Source organism: Engraulis encrasicolus, chromosome 21 (assembly GCF_034702125.1).
Source record: "Engraulis encrasicolus isolate BLACKSEA-1 chromosome 21, IST_EnEncr_1.0, whole genome shotgun sequence".
NCBI classification, from domain to species: domain Eukaryota; kingdom Metazoa; phylum Chordata; class Actinopteri; order Clupeiformes; family Engraulidae; genus Engraulis; species Engraulis encrasicolus.
The window spans coordinates 32,479,240-32,495,075 of record NC_085877.1 but is presented as its reverse complement, the minus strand read 5'-3'; the positions used below and the strand labels follow the sequence as shown (position 1 = coordinate 32,495,075).

The 15,836-nt window shown below is 42.2% G+C and overlaps 2 protein-coding genes across 2 annotated transcripts in view; both read left to right on the top strand.

Moving 5' to 3' along the window:
• Positions 1 to 6,793, top strand: part of rbm46 (RNA binding motif protein 46) — a 16,819-nt gene extending 10,026 nt beyond the window's left edge. The window contains exons 5-9 of the mRNA XM_063186612.1: positions 1 to 160; positions 952 to 1,033; positions 2,567 to 2,953; positions 3,872 to 3,974; positions 4,333 to 6,793. The exon at positions 1 to 160 is cut by the window's left edge and continues 168 nt beyond it. Of these exons, the coding sequence (XP_063042682.1) occupies positions 1 to 160; positions 952 to 1,033; positions 2,567 to 2,953; positions 3,872 to 3,974; positions 4,333 to 4,550 (950 nt within the window). The 3' untranslated portion in view covers positions 4,551 to 6,793. The remainder of the gene's footprint in view (positions 161 to 951; positions 1,034 to 2,566; positions 2,954 to 3,871; positions 3,975 to 4,332) is intronic.
• A 536-nt stretch (positions 6,794 to 7,329) lies between these two features.
• zgc:77880 (zf-DHHC domain-containing protein) lies at positions 7,330 to 15,520 on the top strand. Its single transcript, XM_063187408.1, has 9 exons — positions 7,330 to 7,461; positions 7,809 to 7,897; positions 8,796 to 8,869; positions 9,174 to 9,286; positions 9,851 to 9,912; positions 10,682 to 10,811; positions 11,962 to 12,034; positions 12,265 to 12,409; positions 14,732 to 15,520. The coding sequence occupies exons 1-9, from the start codon at positions 7,337 to 7,339 to the stop codon at positions 14,821 to 14,823; spliced, it is 903 nt and encodes a 300-aa protein (XP_063043478.1). The 5' UTR covers positions 7,330 to 7,336; the 3' UTR covers positions 14,824 to 15,520.
• The last annotated feature ends 316 nt before the right edge of the window (positions 15,521 to 15,836 follow it).

The following is a 15,836-nucleotide window of genomic DNA, read 5'->3' as shown; positions in this document are numbered from 1 at the left end:
CCGTGGAGCGCGTGAAGAAGCTCACTGACTATGCCTTCGTGCATTTTCACTCGAGGGAGGACGCAGTGGCCGCCATGCACGCCTCCAACGGAGCGCTCGTGGACGGATCGCCCATCGAGGTCACGCTGGCCAAGCCGGTCAGCAAAGATGGCGGCCGCAGGTTTGTTTGATTATTTTATTTTTAGGGCTGGGACTCGATTAAATTTTTTAATCGAATTAATCTATAGACTTTGAAATTAATTAATCGAATTAATAGCATTTTAATCGCATTTAAGTCTGATTTGAGAACGGTAAAAAAAAATAAAAAATACATGGATTTTGAATAATTGCAATAAATAAGCTTAATCTAAAAATATTGTCCATTCATTCATTCATTCATTCATTCATTCATTCATTCATTCATTCAGAGAACTCTTCTCAATTTCAGCAGGCTGTCCACCATCAGGCGTAATACTGCCCTCCACTGGTCTAATCCAGAACTATGTATCTATATTATACTGTATTTTTGAATCGCGTTAATTAATTAATCGAATCGCATCATTAATTAATCGAAATTAATGTGTTAATGTCCCAGCCCTATTTATTTTATTTTATTTTGTTTGAGGATCATCATGCTGGCCAAACCTGTCAGCAAAGACAGTCAGCACAGGTTTGTTTATTTTATTTCCATTTGTATTTTTGTTTTGTTTTGTGTAGGTTACTTTATTGTAGGTCACGCTGGCCAAGCCTGTCAGCAAATATCGTGGGTAGAAGCTTTAGTTTAGGGCCATTATTCAGTCATTCATTCATTTTATATTTTATTGATATAATATAGTTTATTTAGAATCATGTGTTTGTTCTAAACTATATGATAATGTTTTAAGTTTGACATTTTGGCGTAATGATTGATACAGCAAGTGTGTAAATTAATAAATTAATTAATTCATTCATTCATTCAATTTCTTCACTCAGGTTCAATGGGCAGAGGAATGGTGTTGGAGGGATGGGGATGCCTATCGGGCCTTATGGAGATGCTAGCACTTTCGTCTTTCAGGTAAGGGTGCAAATTTTAAAAGTGTGTTTTTTGTTTATTTGTTTATAAAAATCCGAAATGTATGTTCCACATACAGGATGGTACAATGTGAGCCAAAAATATGGGATCTTTTAAATATGTTTATCTTAGTTAGGGGTGGGTATTGGCAAAGGGTTCACGATTCGATGCGCATCACGATACACATGCCACGATGCGATTCTATCACGATGCATTGCGATTCATGTACTACTGTGATGCATTGCGATATTTACTTCAGTAAATGTGTAAAATACAGCTTATTTGTCAGTTGCTGTGTAGCTTTCTTAAGTCAGTTCATTCTATTTAAGCATTCTATCATCTGGGAGAGAGCTTACATCACAACAGAAATATTACCTATTCTCTACTGAACAAAATAACGAATTTTATTGTTATCAAATAATCAATTGTCATGAATCCATGCAGTATATTGAGAAAATAAGTATCACGATACCTTGTCATGAATCGATGCATTGTATCGTGAGAGTAAGTATCGCGATGCATCGATATGACGATTATTTTGCACACCCCTAATCTTAGTACATTAATACAATAATACAAAATCAATATTACACAATACAAAAAGAAGAAAATCTGCACTCTTCAGGTCTTGCACAAAATAGCTTTACTGGGACTGCTGTTAGACCTTCATCAGGCAGGGGGCATTCTATCTATTCACCTCAATCAATATAGTCTACAATTTGTTGTGTGACTCCTCAATGTGATAAATGCTTCGGCCAGTTTCTTGCCGGAGAGACTCTCAGGAGTCCAGGCCTCTGTGTAGTGTAGTTTGGCACAGCTCCGCCAGGGGGGGCTCTGCGAGCTACATTCCCAGAGGTCTGGTGAGACCCAGGCTAACGCAGTCCTACTTCTCTCCCATTCTTCAATAAGCCTGCTTCCGTTTCATCATCCCATGTGATCACAATGACCAACAGGTCATTTGACTTCCACATTCACCATCCTTAACCTTTCATTTTTCTTTACTTTACACTTAGCTGAAGTTTCTTTATCCAAAGTGACTCACAGTTGTTTACAGGGTATGGGTTACAGTCCCTGGAGCAATGTGGTGTTAGGTGCCTTGCTCAAGGGCAGTTCAGCCATGCATGTTGGAGTAGGGAGAGGTAAGGGTGGGATTCGAACCTGCTACCCTCTGATCTCAAACCACTACTTCCTCTAACCACCTCAGGCCATGGCTGCCCCTATCTCTGGCCAGGCTAATAACTGTGATTAATATTTGAAGAGTTCAGATGCAAAACCCCCTAACTCCATTTCTGAAGACCTGCACTTCTATATTTTTAGAGAACCCAGTTGTTGATTTGGTTTACATTCATGTACTTGTACTATTAATAAAAATAGTTATATTACATAAATAAAATTTTAGAAATATGCAATTTTTATAGCTTTGTATTAAATAAAAATGAATTAAGATTATTTTCTGAAAAGGCACTTAGTGGGGTTTGCATCTGAACCCTTCATTTCTACTTCCACCTGTAATAGCTCTGCTTCCTGTGCCCCCAGGGTAAGCCAGAGGACCTGGCCGGCATGGCAGCCCTGACCGCAGGCATGGGCGGCCTGAAGCTCATCCCCAACGGCAACCATGGCGGCGGGAGCAGCAACCATCACCTGGGCCGCCCCCTCACCCTCCCCCCTCGCCTGGGCAGCCCGTGTGGAGCAGCTGCGGTGGCGGTGGCGGCGGGTCTGGATGTGGAGCGCTGCGTGTTCCCCTTCCTGCCCGGGACTAACCTGCAGCCGGCCAGCCTGCAGGCCCTGAAGCCGGGCCAGCTGAGCACGGCCGTGGGCCTGCTGGAGTACCACTGCCTGAAGAACGGCTGGACGCCGCCCGAGTACTACCTGTTCTCCACGGGGCCCGCCTCGCAGGAGGGCAAGGCTCTGCTCATATACAAGGTACCCAAGCTTTTCATTTTTTAAATTGCAATTAAATCTCCATGAAAAGCATGGGTATCAGTGTAAAACATATTCAATTTACATTACATTACATTGCATTTGGCAGACGCTTTATAACCAAAGCGACTTTCAAAAGAGGACATAATCAAGCCAACATCACAAGCAAATAAAGTGCACAGGAGATATACAGAACAACAAGTGCAGTTGCAAAGAGGGTTAGTTTTTTTTTTTTTAATCATAAAGAGTAAATAACGAGTACACACAAACACATACACACACACGCACACCTAAACTAAACTAAACTAAACATCATGTCAGGAGTCTGCCCTGGGGCAAGGCCAGTTCAAGCATTAGTCTAGTAGATTCTCTCGAAAGAGGAATGTCTTTAGTTGTTTCTTGAAGGCTGCATGCACATGCTTCTGAAATTGTTAGAAATACGGTAAAATTACATTCCATCTTATATCCCAAGTAGTCAAGGAAAGGTACGCAAGTGTACACGCACATACTAGACGTCGTGCATTCATATGCAGGCAGAAATGGAACAAGAGCTACATGGTACATACACACAAACACACACACTTACAGACACATCCACAGACAGACAGACACACAAACACAGGCGTGTGCAAACACACACACAAACACACACACAGGTGCATATGCATACATGCACAGGCGGGCACACACACCTACACATGCAAACACACATATTAATATTTCCTTTTTCCTGTCCCTTGACTTGTCAGGTGGTGATCGGCAGTACACGTAGCACCTCCATAAATTGTTATTGGAATCTCAATATTTGGTCAGATCACACACACACACACACACACACACACACACACACACACACACACACACACACAATCAAGCAAGCACAATGTTAATATTTCCTTTTCCTGTCCCTTGCCTCCTCAGGTGGTGATCGGCAGTACGCGTAGCACCTTCATGCCTGACAAGCTGTGCACCGTCCTGGAGGACGCCAAGGAGCTGGCTGCACAGCAGGCACTCTGGAGCATGGGTGAGCTGCGACACACACACACACACACACTGCATACTGCACACACACACACACACACAAACACACACACACACACACACACACACACACACACACACACACACACACACACACACACACACACACACACATACACACACACACACACACACACACATCATGCCCACAAAGACTATGCATGTACTGTAAGCGTAATAGACAATATAGTGCACAAAACAGTGTGTCTGTCTGTCTGTGTGTTATTTACTGTTTGTGTTTGTGTGTGTGTGTGTGTGTGTGTGTGTGTGTGTGTGTGTGTGTGTGTGTGTGTGTGTGTGCGCGCGCGTGCGTTTACCATCTTGTCATCTCTGTCCACCAGACTGCTCGTACCTGGGCCAGGTGTCTCCGGGCAGCATGTCCCCACCGGGCGCCTCCTCCTCCTCTTCCTGCTCCCCCTCCCCTGCCGGCCTGCTCCCCTTCGGCTGCCGGCCCGTGCCTTACCCCAGCTACCCCCTGGCCCCGCTCTCCCCTCCCCTTCCCCTCGCCAGCCCCCCAGGCCAGAGGATCTACCTGTCAGGCCAGGCCCCCTACTACTAAGAAACCAGCCATCCTCCTCCACCAGCCAGCCAGCCATCCAGTCAGCCATGATGGATATGGTCGGTGATGGAACAATCCGGTTTCAGAAGTTATACCATCCAGTGCCACGTATGCCAAGCAACCTGCCTTTACTTCTTTTTGGTATTCCAAGTAAGTGGTTCAGTGGTAAACCAGGTTAAGTTAACATGGAGGTAGGGGTGAATCGGCCAATAAAAAGAACCTGGAGCTCCTTGTTTCATCTACTGAATTGTGCCTTGCAGTTCATCTATTAGCAGGATGGCCACTTTCTCTAGGTAAACTCAGCCAGGTTTATCACTTGACCCTTTACGTACTTACTTAGTTACTCCTCCCCAGGTCCAATTAGGCCTTTGGGACAAGCATAAGGCTGCTTGTAGTATGTGACACTGAATTGTACAGCTTCTGAATCCATCCATTTACCATCCAGGATAATGCACACAGCACAGGCACACCAGCAGTAGTTACCAGCTATCGCACTGACTTTGACGATTTTTAGTCTGACTGCCATCTTCTCTGCTTGTGTGTTGCTACGGTGAAGTGAAGACAGTGCGTTTTTGGAAAGTGTATGGTGAGAGGATTGGTCGTGTTGTAGATAGTGTTTTCGGGGCGTTCTACAGGTTAAAATGTTTTTTTTTGGGGGGGGGGGTGTAAGGGTGGTGTAGGGGTCGTTTTTTACTATGTAACACCAATTTATATTAATTTTATCAATTTAGTGGTCAACATCCTTTACAGTTGGAGGGATATTTGACACAGACAGGTTTGCGATTGCATTTCTTGACGTGTTCTTTGTTCTTATCTTGGACCACTTGTGTTGTATTTTTTATATGCTTTCATATTATCTTTATACTTCTATATTCCAATTCTAAAAGAATGTATTTTATATCTATATGCATTAACTGAACATTGCAGTTCTGTATTTAATTTTGTATAATTCACTTTGTTGTTCACGTCATGCATATGTTCCCTCTGAAACTATGAATATGGCTGGGAGGCATGGTTTGCAAGCTTCTGGCATGTTTCGAAAATGTTTGTGTCATTAATTTTATTAGTTTATTTACAACCCCATTGTATATCATTTAATTTATTTTTCCCCCTTTACATATTTGTAATTTTGTTATGTCAACCTATTATGGTTTATATTTTGAAATGTGCTATTTACATTTGACGTAATCCGTGTATCTGAATTTTCAGTATTTTATATTAGTATGCATTCATGTAAACCCATTGTGAAGATATTCAATAGCATTTTTAAGTAATCCTAAATAATTCTAAATAATTTATTTATTAACGTCTTAACACTAAACCTACACAACACAAATTTTGAAAAAAATCACGGAAACGATCCAAAATTAAGAAATACAATAGAAATACAATAGAACTGTCCAAGTTATCAATATATTTATTAACGGAAGTAATATGATATTATTATCACTGAAATTCATACACCAAAATTGATCCTGTAGTAATTCGATACACTATAAAATGTCTCATGTTAAAATCACTCTCCTTTGTCAATGCATACAGTAAGTGTTTTTGGTAACACTTGGTTTATTTGATGTGGTCTGCATACTTTAAATGTGTCATACAACTGTCATAAAACATGATATGAAACGTCTGGAACATTCACGACACAGTATATTTATGACTTTTCATAAAATGCCATTTTGGTTTTTGAAAGATGAAGTTGTCACCAATATTGGTAGGGTGTCGTGGCATTCCAAAAACCAAATGTCATGACGGGTCATATACATCAATAATGTGCCATTAATGTTCTTCCTGACATGTTGTGTCATTCTTATGACTGTTACATGACACCCTTATGTACACCGCATCAGATAATATGTTATCGTTTTTTGTTTTTTGTTTTGTTGCTTCTTCAACTTTTGTTTGTTATTTGTAATAGTGAGCCTGCGATGTCCTACCACAACGATGAATTTTTCAGGTGCACTGTATCTATTTAAAAACACAACACAGAGAAACATTACCCGTTATTATTACGTATTACCGTATACATAACCTATCGGTATTTCACTTTTTTCCACTTAAAACAAGTTGTTATTAGCGTTCTGTTTTTTTGGTTGTCAAAAGTTATTTTTTCCTATGTTACCCAGTTTGTCTTCTGTTGCATACAGAGTTGAGTAGAATGATAGTACAGTGTCAGTTTGAGTCTGACTTTTTAACTCTTTTTGATCATGGGAAAAACAAAAATAAACTGATGGACTGTTCCTTGGTCTTTTTTGTTTTATGTCATTTCGGTCTATTTTTGTATCATGTCACTTATTCATTTCACATGAGTGCGAGAGACAGAAGACGAGAGAGACAGAGATACTTGTGTATTTTGGGTCAATCATTACCCAGCAGTGACACTTCTGTCTTTTGGTATCATTTCCCCCTTTTCAGACATTTGTTGAACTGAACTTAGTGATTGAGAAAGAATTGTTATTTTTAGGTAAAGGTGTGTATCATCAGAGGTTCACATCACATCGCAACTCACTCAAACACCCACACACACACACACTTTTTAAAACAGCAAACGGATAACTGCATGAATTAGGGTATGTTCACACATATTAAAAAGTTGATTACACCTTAGATTGTGAGATTGTTTTTTATCCCCTCCCTCAACGGAGATTGAACAAAGACGAGAATGTTACTTATGTAACGACAGGTAATATTAGAAAGACCGGAGTAGTAGCTTTCCAAAATAGCTTGATCAACGTCACGACTCTCCTCCGACGTGACGTCACCCGGAAGAAGGGGATCAAAAAATGGCTTCTATTCGCTGTCGGCGAGACCCGTGTGGATTCATTTGTTTATTATTGACGTATTTTAGCGTTTTTTATGCTGACTATGTGGTTATTCAATATGTACTCATCCCTGCCTATTCCGGAAGGTAGGTGCTGTTCAATCTTGTGAAGATAGCCGTAAGCATCGGTGTTTTATGGCATGAGGATCTCCTATCCACCATCAGCGATGTTGTTGCGATAATGTTGAGACGATGGAAGCGCCAATGTACCACACGGACTGCACGTCTTCTCTAGGCTACCGCCAAAATGTTGCTTGCATTCGAGGGATTGAGCAGACTTAAACTCATTTTGACGAATTTATACTGAATCTACAGCCTGCAACTGTTTTGTTTTGATGCCTGTGTGTGAATTGGAGGAGGAAGAAGAGGAGGAGGAGATCCCCCTAACTTGTCATAATAATAGACCACATCTGTTTCTCTGTCCCCCCTCCCAGTATTTGGTGTACGCTACACGGTTCAGTGTTCAATGTGATCTTGCTGCTGCTTCTTGCATGCCACTCCAAGGCAGTGTTCTCTGATCCAGGTAAGGTTCATTGACCCGAATGTGTTCTTGTATGTGTGAATCATTTAGCTGATGCTGTTCTATCAGCCCATGTCGTCGTGAGTTAACTGGTTAGTTATTCAATGCAAAATGTTCTGAGCAGCTGTGGGTTGGCAAAATTGTCATTTTTAAAAGTTGATTTATTGCAGCAATTCACATTAAAATATAGCACGGTGTGGGTCTGTTATCAAATTGCACGGCCAGTAAACCATTAGTAGGGGTAGGCTAGAATCAGTGCTGATGTTAGCAGCATCCCAGGGAAAGAGGATGCTGAGCCGTCCATGAGGAATTCTGACAGGCTTTCTTGCATGATATGTGGACTAAACCCCTATGCAGTAAACCATATTGTATATCATATTTTATATAGAATCAATGCCCTACACCCTGCCCTTATGCACACTCACATCACACATACACAATGAATGGACCGTGCTTAGCTATCTCTGTAGCCTACTTCTACAGAATCCACATTAGATATCCTCCTTCTTCCTCGTTTGTTACTAGTAAACAAGACCGAATCCTACAGGCAGAATATTTAACATTGTTAGTTAGTTATCCAGCTCAATAGCCTGACGTCAAGTCAGACTGTAACATGAAATATTCTCCCGGACGAATAAATGATTCGGAATGCTGGGGATTATGATAAGACACAAGTTTTCTAGAACTTCATCTATCTTATGGAATGCAGGCTCCCTTGATTTTAAGAATCAACCCTAAGGAATGTCGGCGGCAGTCTGTGTCAACCTTGATAACTCTGTCTGTCATCACTACAAAACACTACCTTGCATCGCATCGTATTGCACTGCACTGCACTGCACTGAATTGCTGCATATACTGTACAATGTTAATCAAAAGCAACACGTCTGTGGACTTTGTGCAGGGATGGTGCCCCTGCCTGACACGGCAATCGACTTCTCAGACCTGAGATCGCAATCCAACCGCATGAATGAGAGGGTAAGACATGATTGAAGACATTACTGCTGTGTGTGCGTGTGTGTGTTTGTGTGTGTAAATAACAGGTTTTTACTTTGGTTACATTATTATTTTGTAGTTCTACTCTAATGTGCTAGTGTTGAAGCAATGTATAATGAGACAAATTAAATTACATTGGAGACATAGAATTGTGGTTAGATTAACTATTGTGTGTTTATTTTGCTGTGTGTGCGTGTGTGTGTGCGTGTGTGTGTGCGTGTGTGTGCGCGCGTGTGTGTATGTGTGCGTGCGTGTGGTTGTGTTTGTGTGCGTGCGCGTGTTGCAGGGTTGTGAGGGGTGGACGGTGTGCAGCAGGTGTGAGACATACAGGCCCCCGCGGGCGCACCACTGCAGGGTGTGTCAACGCTGCATCAGACGCATGGACCACCACTGTCCCTGGTGAACACACACACACACACACACACACACACACACACACACACACACACACACACACACACACACACACACACACACACACTAGCATGCACACAACAAGCAGGAATCCACATTCTCTCTCTCTCTCTCTCTCTCTCTCTCTCTCTCTCTCTCTCTCTCTCTCTCTCTTTCTCTCTCTCTCTCTTACAAGCACACACACTTACACACATTCATGCACTCATACACTCACCCTTGCACACACACTGTCAGATACACAGACAAGGAATCACAAGCATATGCACACACAATTGTGACAGTACTTGCACATTCAACGGTAGTGGTGAACCTGCTACCTGTGTGATGGGATAAATATGTACACACACACACACACACACACACACACACACACACACACACACACACACACACACACACACACACACACACACACACACACACACACACACACGAGTGCGCACTCGCACACATACATGCATGTGCAAGCGATAAATCCAATCTGCACTATGACTTACAGTACATGTTGTACGCCTTCTCAGATTTTGTATTTTATATCTGTCTTTACAGGATAAACAACTGTGTTGGGGAGCTCAACCAAAAATACTTCATTCAGTTTCTCTTTTACACGGGTAAGTCTCACCTGTGTTGGAACGAAACCCTGGCAGGGTTTTTACAGGGTTTTAAATATATATACACTATAGGCCAAAAGTTTGGACACATCTTCTCATTTAATGCTGTAAGTTGCTTTGGAGAAAGGTAAGATAAGATAAGATAAACTTTATTTTCTGTTTGCACAGAAATTTGTCTTGCATGACACTTCTCCACAATCCACATGTAAAGCAGAAGTAAAACAGAAGTGAATGTATCAATGCGCTGTCCAAGCGTGCAGAAGGTGTTATTACGCCTGTCTTTATAGTACACACTTTCTACAGCATAGAAAAGGCCACGTTTGAATTTGCGTAACCGTACTTTGTTTCATGTCACTGGTCATATAAACCTATGTAAACAGGAGAAACATGGAAGACATTGGTCGCATCTAACTATACCCCCGAAAGATACCGATAGCAATGCTGTGTCTAGCCACAAATGCTAACAGGAGCGAAAGCGCGTCTGACTGACCGGGAGGTCGCACAGCGCTCGGACAGGGACATATCATCTCGTCTCAACCCTGAGAACAACATATTTACCGGTAATTATTGAATTGCGGTGGTCTGTTCCTTTAAAGACACACAAAACACAATATAGCCTCTATAGAGTCTGGTCATCTAGGTCCATAAGTGTCAACAACAAGGGGAGTGGAAGGCTTATGATGAGGTCCAGGGGGCAATTGTTCCAAAGCGGTTGACAACCATTGGTGTAATCTGTAATGTAGTGTAATGTAATGTGCTGCTTCTTCAGGCATGGCCAGTCTGTACTCCTTGGTATTGGTGGTGTCTGCGTGGGTTTGGAGGATCCGCAGCGAGAGAGAGGAGGAGGCAGGAGACCGGGACAAGGAAGGAGAGGAGTCGCCCAGCAAACATCTCATCGTGTAAGTCAGTGGTGCTCAGCGTTTTTAACGCCTCCTTGAGCCACATCACAAGCCTACCACCGTCACCCCCGTCCTTACAAATGGAATGGATTAGTAGACAAATTTTGTCATTCCAGCTTCTAACTCCTCAGAAAGAAGGCAGAAAGACTTGGGAAAAAATAGGGTGTACGGAGTGCACTCTCTGAGTACATTTCTAGTTGATAATAGAGTCGATTGACTTTGACTTCGAGTTGAATGAGCAAGATGTTTTTTTTTACTCTTCAATAAGAGACATTCCTACTTCTTATCGGAGTACAGCTTGGAAATGTAAACAAATCTCTATAGTGGTTACAGTGACACGCAAACCCATATCTTAGCTTTATGGTCTGTGGGACACAGATAGTACTCAGAGAAGCTCAAAGAAAATGGTTAATATACGTATATGACCATGGACAAGCAATGCCTCATGTTATCTTTAATGTGACCTAGACCGTACACCTAAAGCAATGCCTCTCTTTATGTTTTTACTTCACATGTGCTGATATTGTCACCACCACATAAACAGGAAATGGAGCTGTATCGTATTTTATGTTATATTTTATGACTGTCGCATTTATGGGTTTATGGTCCCTGTAAAAGTGCTACTCCTCTGTGGTAGTGGTCATGCTTTGTAAACGCTCTTTTTTCTTTCTTCCCTGCTGTCTTTCATATCACTTCCTCTTTCTCTACAACTCTCCATCTCTCCCTTTCTCTGTCTCTGTGTGTCTCTCTTTATATTTCTCTCTCTTTGTCTCTCTATCATGTGCCTTTCGATATTTATCTCACCTTCTGTTTACATGTTCAATGTTAAATGTTGAATGTTAAATGTTAATTTGTACTGCATTTATTATTGACCACTTATTGTTACCAGTCCATCACTGTTACCTGTCCTGTCTTGCACTTTATGTCAGTCTGTAAAATGTCAGTCCTGTATATGTCTATGTCCTGGCATGGTATAGAGAGAAAACGTAATTTCATTTCCCTTTTATGACTTGCATATGAAGAAAGTGACAATAAAAGCTGACTTGACTTGACCAATCTCTCTCTCTCTCTCTCTCTCTCTCTCTCTCTCTCTCTCTCTCTCTCTCTCTCTCTCTCTCTCTCTCTCTCTCTCTCTCTCCCCCTCCTGCAGGGCACACTATATCATCCTTCTGGTGGAGTCTATTCTGTTTGGTGTGTTCGTGCTGGTGATATTTTATGATCAGGTGAGTCAATTGTGTTTTCGTTGCACTCCTCAGTTTGTTTCCAGGCTAACATACAGTAGCCCAGCGATGACATAGCTGTCATCAAACATAGTCATTTCTTTCTTTCTTTCTTTCTTTCTTTCTTTCTTTCTTTCTTTCTTTCTTTCTTTCTTTCTTTCTTTCTTTCTTTCTTTCTCTCTTTCTCTCTCTCTCTCTCTCTCTCTTTCTCTCTCTCTCTCCCTCTCTCTCAGCTCGTTTCCATCATCACGGATGAGACTCCCATCGAGCAGATGAAGAACAAGCTGATGAAGGACAGAGCCAACGGCACGCCTCCAGCCCACAACACGCACACGCGCAAGCCCAAACTGGCTCTGCTGAGAGAGGTCTTTGGGAGAGGTGAGGAAGAGTGTGTCTTTGTCTGTGTGTCTTTGTCTGTCTGTGTGTGTGTGTGTGTGTGTGTGTGTGTGTGTGTGTGTGTGTGTGTGTGTGTGTGTGTGTGCGTGTGTGTGCGTGTGTGTGTGTGTGCGTGTGTGTGTGTGTGTGAGAGAGTGTGTGTGTGTGTGTGAGAGAGTGTGTGAGTGTGTGTATTTGGTTTACTATGGTTATGTCATACAGACAGAGTAAGTCAAAGTCATTATTCAAAATCATAAAGTATGAACCAGGTTTTTGTGTCTATTTTTTTTTTTTTTTCATTCAGTTTGACATTTTGAAAGACGCCCATGTAAATATAGCAGTCTGGTGGTTGTGTTGCTGGTTGTGTAACCCAGGTAGATCCTGCACTAGTTTGCCACTCGGGGCTCGAACCTGCGACCTTCTGATTCACTCTCCAGTTCGGCATGGGAGACACAGGAGGATTCAAAAAGTGGAGAAGACGCGCTCACACTATCGCCTTAATAGGCTACTTAACAATTCTTAACTGGGTGCTGAATCCCACAAAAACTTGAATGAATAAATGAAACGAAGGACAGCACTGTTCAGATTTCTTCTTTGTTTATTCGCCGTTCGTGGGCGAATAAACAAAGAAGAAATCTGAAGAGTGCTGTCCTTCGTTTCATTTAGACACAGGAGGATACCACTGAGCTAAAGGTCCAAAGCGATAGCACAGTGCTACCAATACTGCGGTGCATTTCTCAAAGCCGTAGTTGCTAAATATGTTAGCTACTTTTGCTGTTTGCAATGCAATTTCCCATTGACAGCTACCCAAGTTGCTAGCTAGCTAACAATTAGGCTTTCGAGAAACACATCCCTGAACTATATGGGGCTTCGAGAGGGAGGTTTAACAAACGTTCCACTGCCAAACTCGCTAGTTGGCATCCGTTAGACTCTCTGTGGATCTGCACACACGCGGCTAATGGTGGACGAAATCTGAGTCATGTACACTGTGTACAGACGTTGTCAACAAAGTATACCTCCCACTCCTATTGTGTGTGGTGAGTGTATGAGAGAGAGAGAGAGAGAGAGAGAGAGAGAGAGAGAGAGAGAGAGAGAGAGAGAGAGAGAGAGAGAGAGAGAGAGAGAGAGAGAGAGAGAGAGAGAGAGAGAGAGAGAGAGAGAGAGAGAGAGAGAGAGCAAGGGGGTTGGCAGACAGGCACACACACATACACACAGAGACAGAGATGGAGACACAGAGACAGAGACTCACAAACAGAGAGACGACGAGATCACTTACTCAGAAAGTAGCATTATGAAGAGGGTTTTTTTGGTCTTCTGCATTATCTGCTTTATTTCAACACGTGGCTGAGCGCCAAGTCACCCAGTTTACGTGATAGTAATCGATCTCCACTTAACTTAACCCTCTTCTGGAGCGCATTTTGGACCTTCATTTTGTCCGCTTTGGCTCCTGGCCTCTCATGGTGTGTGTGTGTGTGTGTGTGTGTGTGTGTGTGTGTGTGTGTGTGTGTGTGTGTGTGTGTGTGTGTGTGTGTGTGTGTGTGTGTGTGTGTGTGTGTGTGTGTGTGTTCACGCTCTCTCTCTCTCTCTCTCTCTCTCTCTCTCTCTCTCTCTCTCTCTCTCTCTCTCTCTCTCTCTCTCTCTCTCTCTCTCTCTCTCTCTCTGTTCATTATGGGTTTGGTTTTGGTTTTAGCTTCATCATTGCTCCCTTGTGTGCAACGCACCGTCACTGTGCTGCATCGTGTTGTGTTTGTGACCTTTCCTATGAAAGCAGCAAGCACAGAGACATCTAATTGGTTACAGTGTTCGGTTGCAGTCTTTCTGGTTTGTCTGTGTGAAAGACAATCTTTGAGGTTCTTTTCTGTCTCTGTCTCTGTTTCTCTGTCTCTCTATATCTCGCTCTCGCTCTCGCTCTCTCTCTCTCTTAACGTGAAAGAGACTGTCCTTACTATTTTTGATCAAGACCATCTGAAGATGCCCTTTGCGCAGATGTAGCTAAAAAGGTCCATTCACTACCATTCACTATATTATTGCCACCCTTAAACATCAACCAAATTTGCTAGAAATGTACAAGGGCGTTATGATAGTACAAAGGAACAATGCTGCCAGAGAAGAGTGGGTTTTTTCGTTTTCATTTTCGAGGGGCCTTTGATATGCGTGTGTGTGTGCGTGTTTGTGTGTGTATGCGTGTCCGTGTGTGTGTGCGTGTCCGTGTGTGTGTGTCTGTGTGTGTGTGCGTGTCCGTGTGGGTGTGTGTGTGTGTTACTGAATTGAATTGTGCATGGAATATGACAGGATCTAAGGTGTGTGTGTTTTGTGTGTTTGCAGGGTCTGTGCTGTGTTGGCTGCTACCTCTTCACTCTGCTCCTCCCACTGTCGGAGGAATAACCTACTCGGCCCTACCTGACTACGACGTCTGACACACACACAGACACACACTCTCTCTCTCTCTCTCTCTCTCTCTCTCTCTCTCTCTCTCTCTCTCTCTCTTTCTTTCTCTCTCTCTCTCTCTCTCTCTCTCTCTCTCTCTCTCTCTCTGTCTCTCTCACACACACACAAATATACACACAGACATACACTTTGATCTCTCTCTCTCACACACACACACACGCGCACACACACATACACATACACACACACACACACACACACACACACACTTACACATTAAACTGGAAGTGAAGTATTTTTACAATTCCTTGTTTCTTTGGGGAAAAAAAACGGATTTTACCTTGTGTTGTTATTATGCTTGTTCTTTTGTCTTAACTGGGACATGAGGAATTCCTTAAATTATGTGTTCATTTTGAGGATACATTACCCCAGCAGTGTCTGGTTTGTTAACTTAATTTTAAACTTTTTTTATTCTTTATTTAAGAACAAAAAAATCAAAGATTATTATTATTATTATTGTTACTGTGTGCTGTTTGTGAACAGCGGAAGGAATGTTTGCAGCCTTGTACTTGTACATACATGGCCGAAATGAATCATGGCTCATGAGGATCTTGTTTACATTTATGTATATTGTTACTTTATCGGTTGAACTTGTGTGTATGTCTCTCTCTCTATGCTGCTCTCTGGATTATGTATGTGGTAATAAATGGTTTTCATGAGACTTTTCATGCTCTCCGTGTAGTGTGTTTCATTTTAGTTTTTCAAAATGATCAAAGCAGCTCTATGCTCCGTTTTGGTAGTTAACAAATATCAGGTATGAACAGTCTGATTCTCACTTATTTATTACACAAAATAGTTTTAGTTTATTACACATCATAGAATAAATGTATTTTGTTAAAAAAAAGACTGTTTTCCCAATGGAAAGGGTTCTAACTACAGACCGTAATGTTTCGTGCTGGTCCCAGGTCTTTATTAAGTACTTTCAAAGAGGATGGCTTTCTTCTGTTCTTTTTGGTCAACTGTTGTTTATTGGAACACTAAA

What these genes read in the sequence shown, in the direction of transcription:
- zgc:77880 (XM_063187408.1), top strand. Translation starts at nt 7,337, where the DNA reads ATGGCTTCTATTCGCTGTCGGCGAGACCCGTGTGGATTCATTTGTTTA. An exon ending in GGCAGTGTTCTCTGATCCAG is followed by an intron (nt 7,898 to 8,795) that starts GTAAGGTTCATT and finishes GACTTTGTGCAG; the next exon opens with GGATGGTGCCCCTGCCTGAC. An exon ending in TCAGTTTCTCTTTTACACGG is followed by an intron (nt 9,913 to 10,681) that starts GTAAGTCTCACC and finishes CTGCTTCTTCAG; the next exon opens with GCATGGCCAGTCTGTACTCC.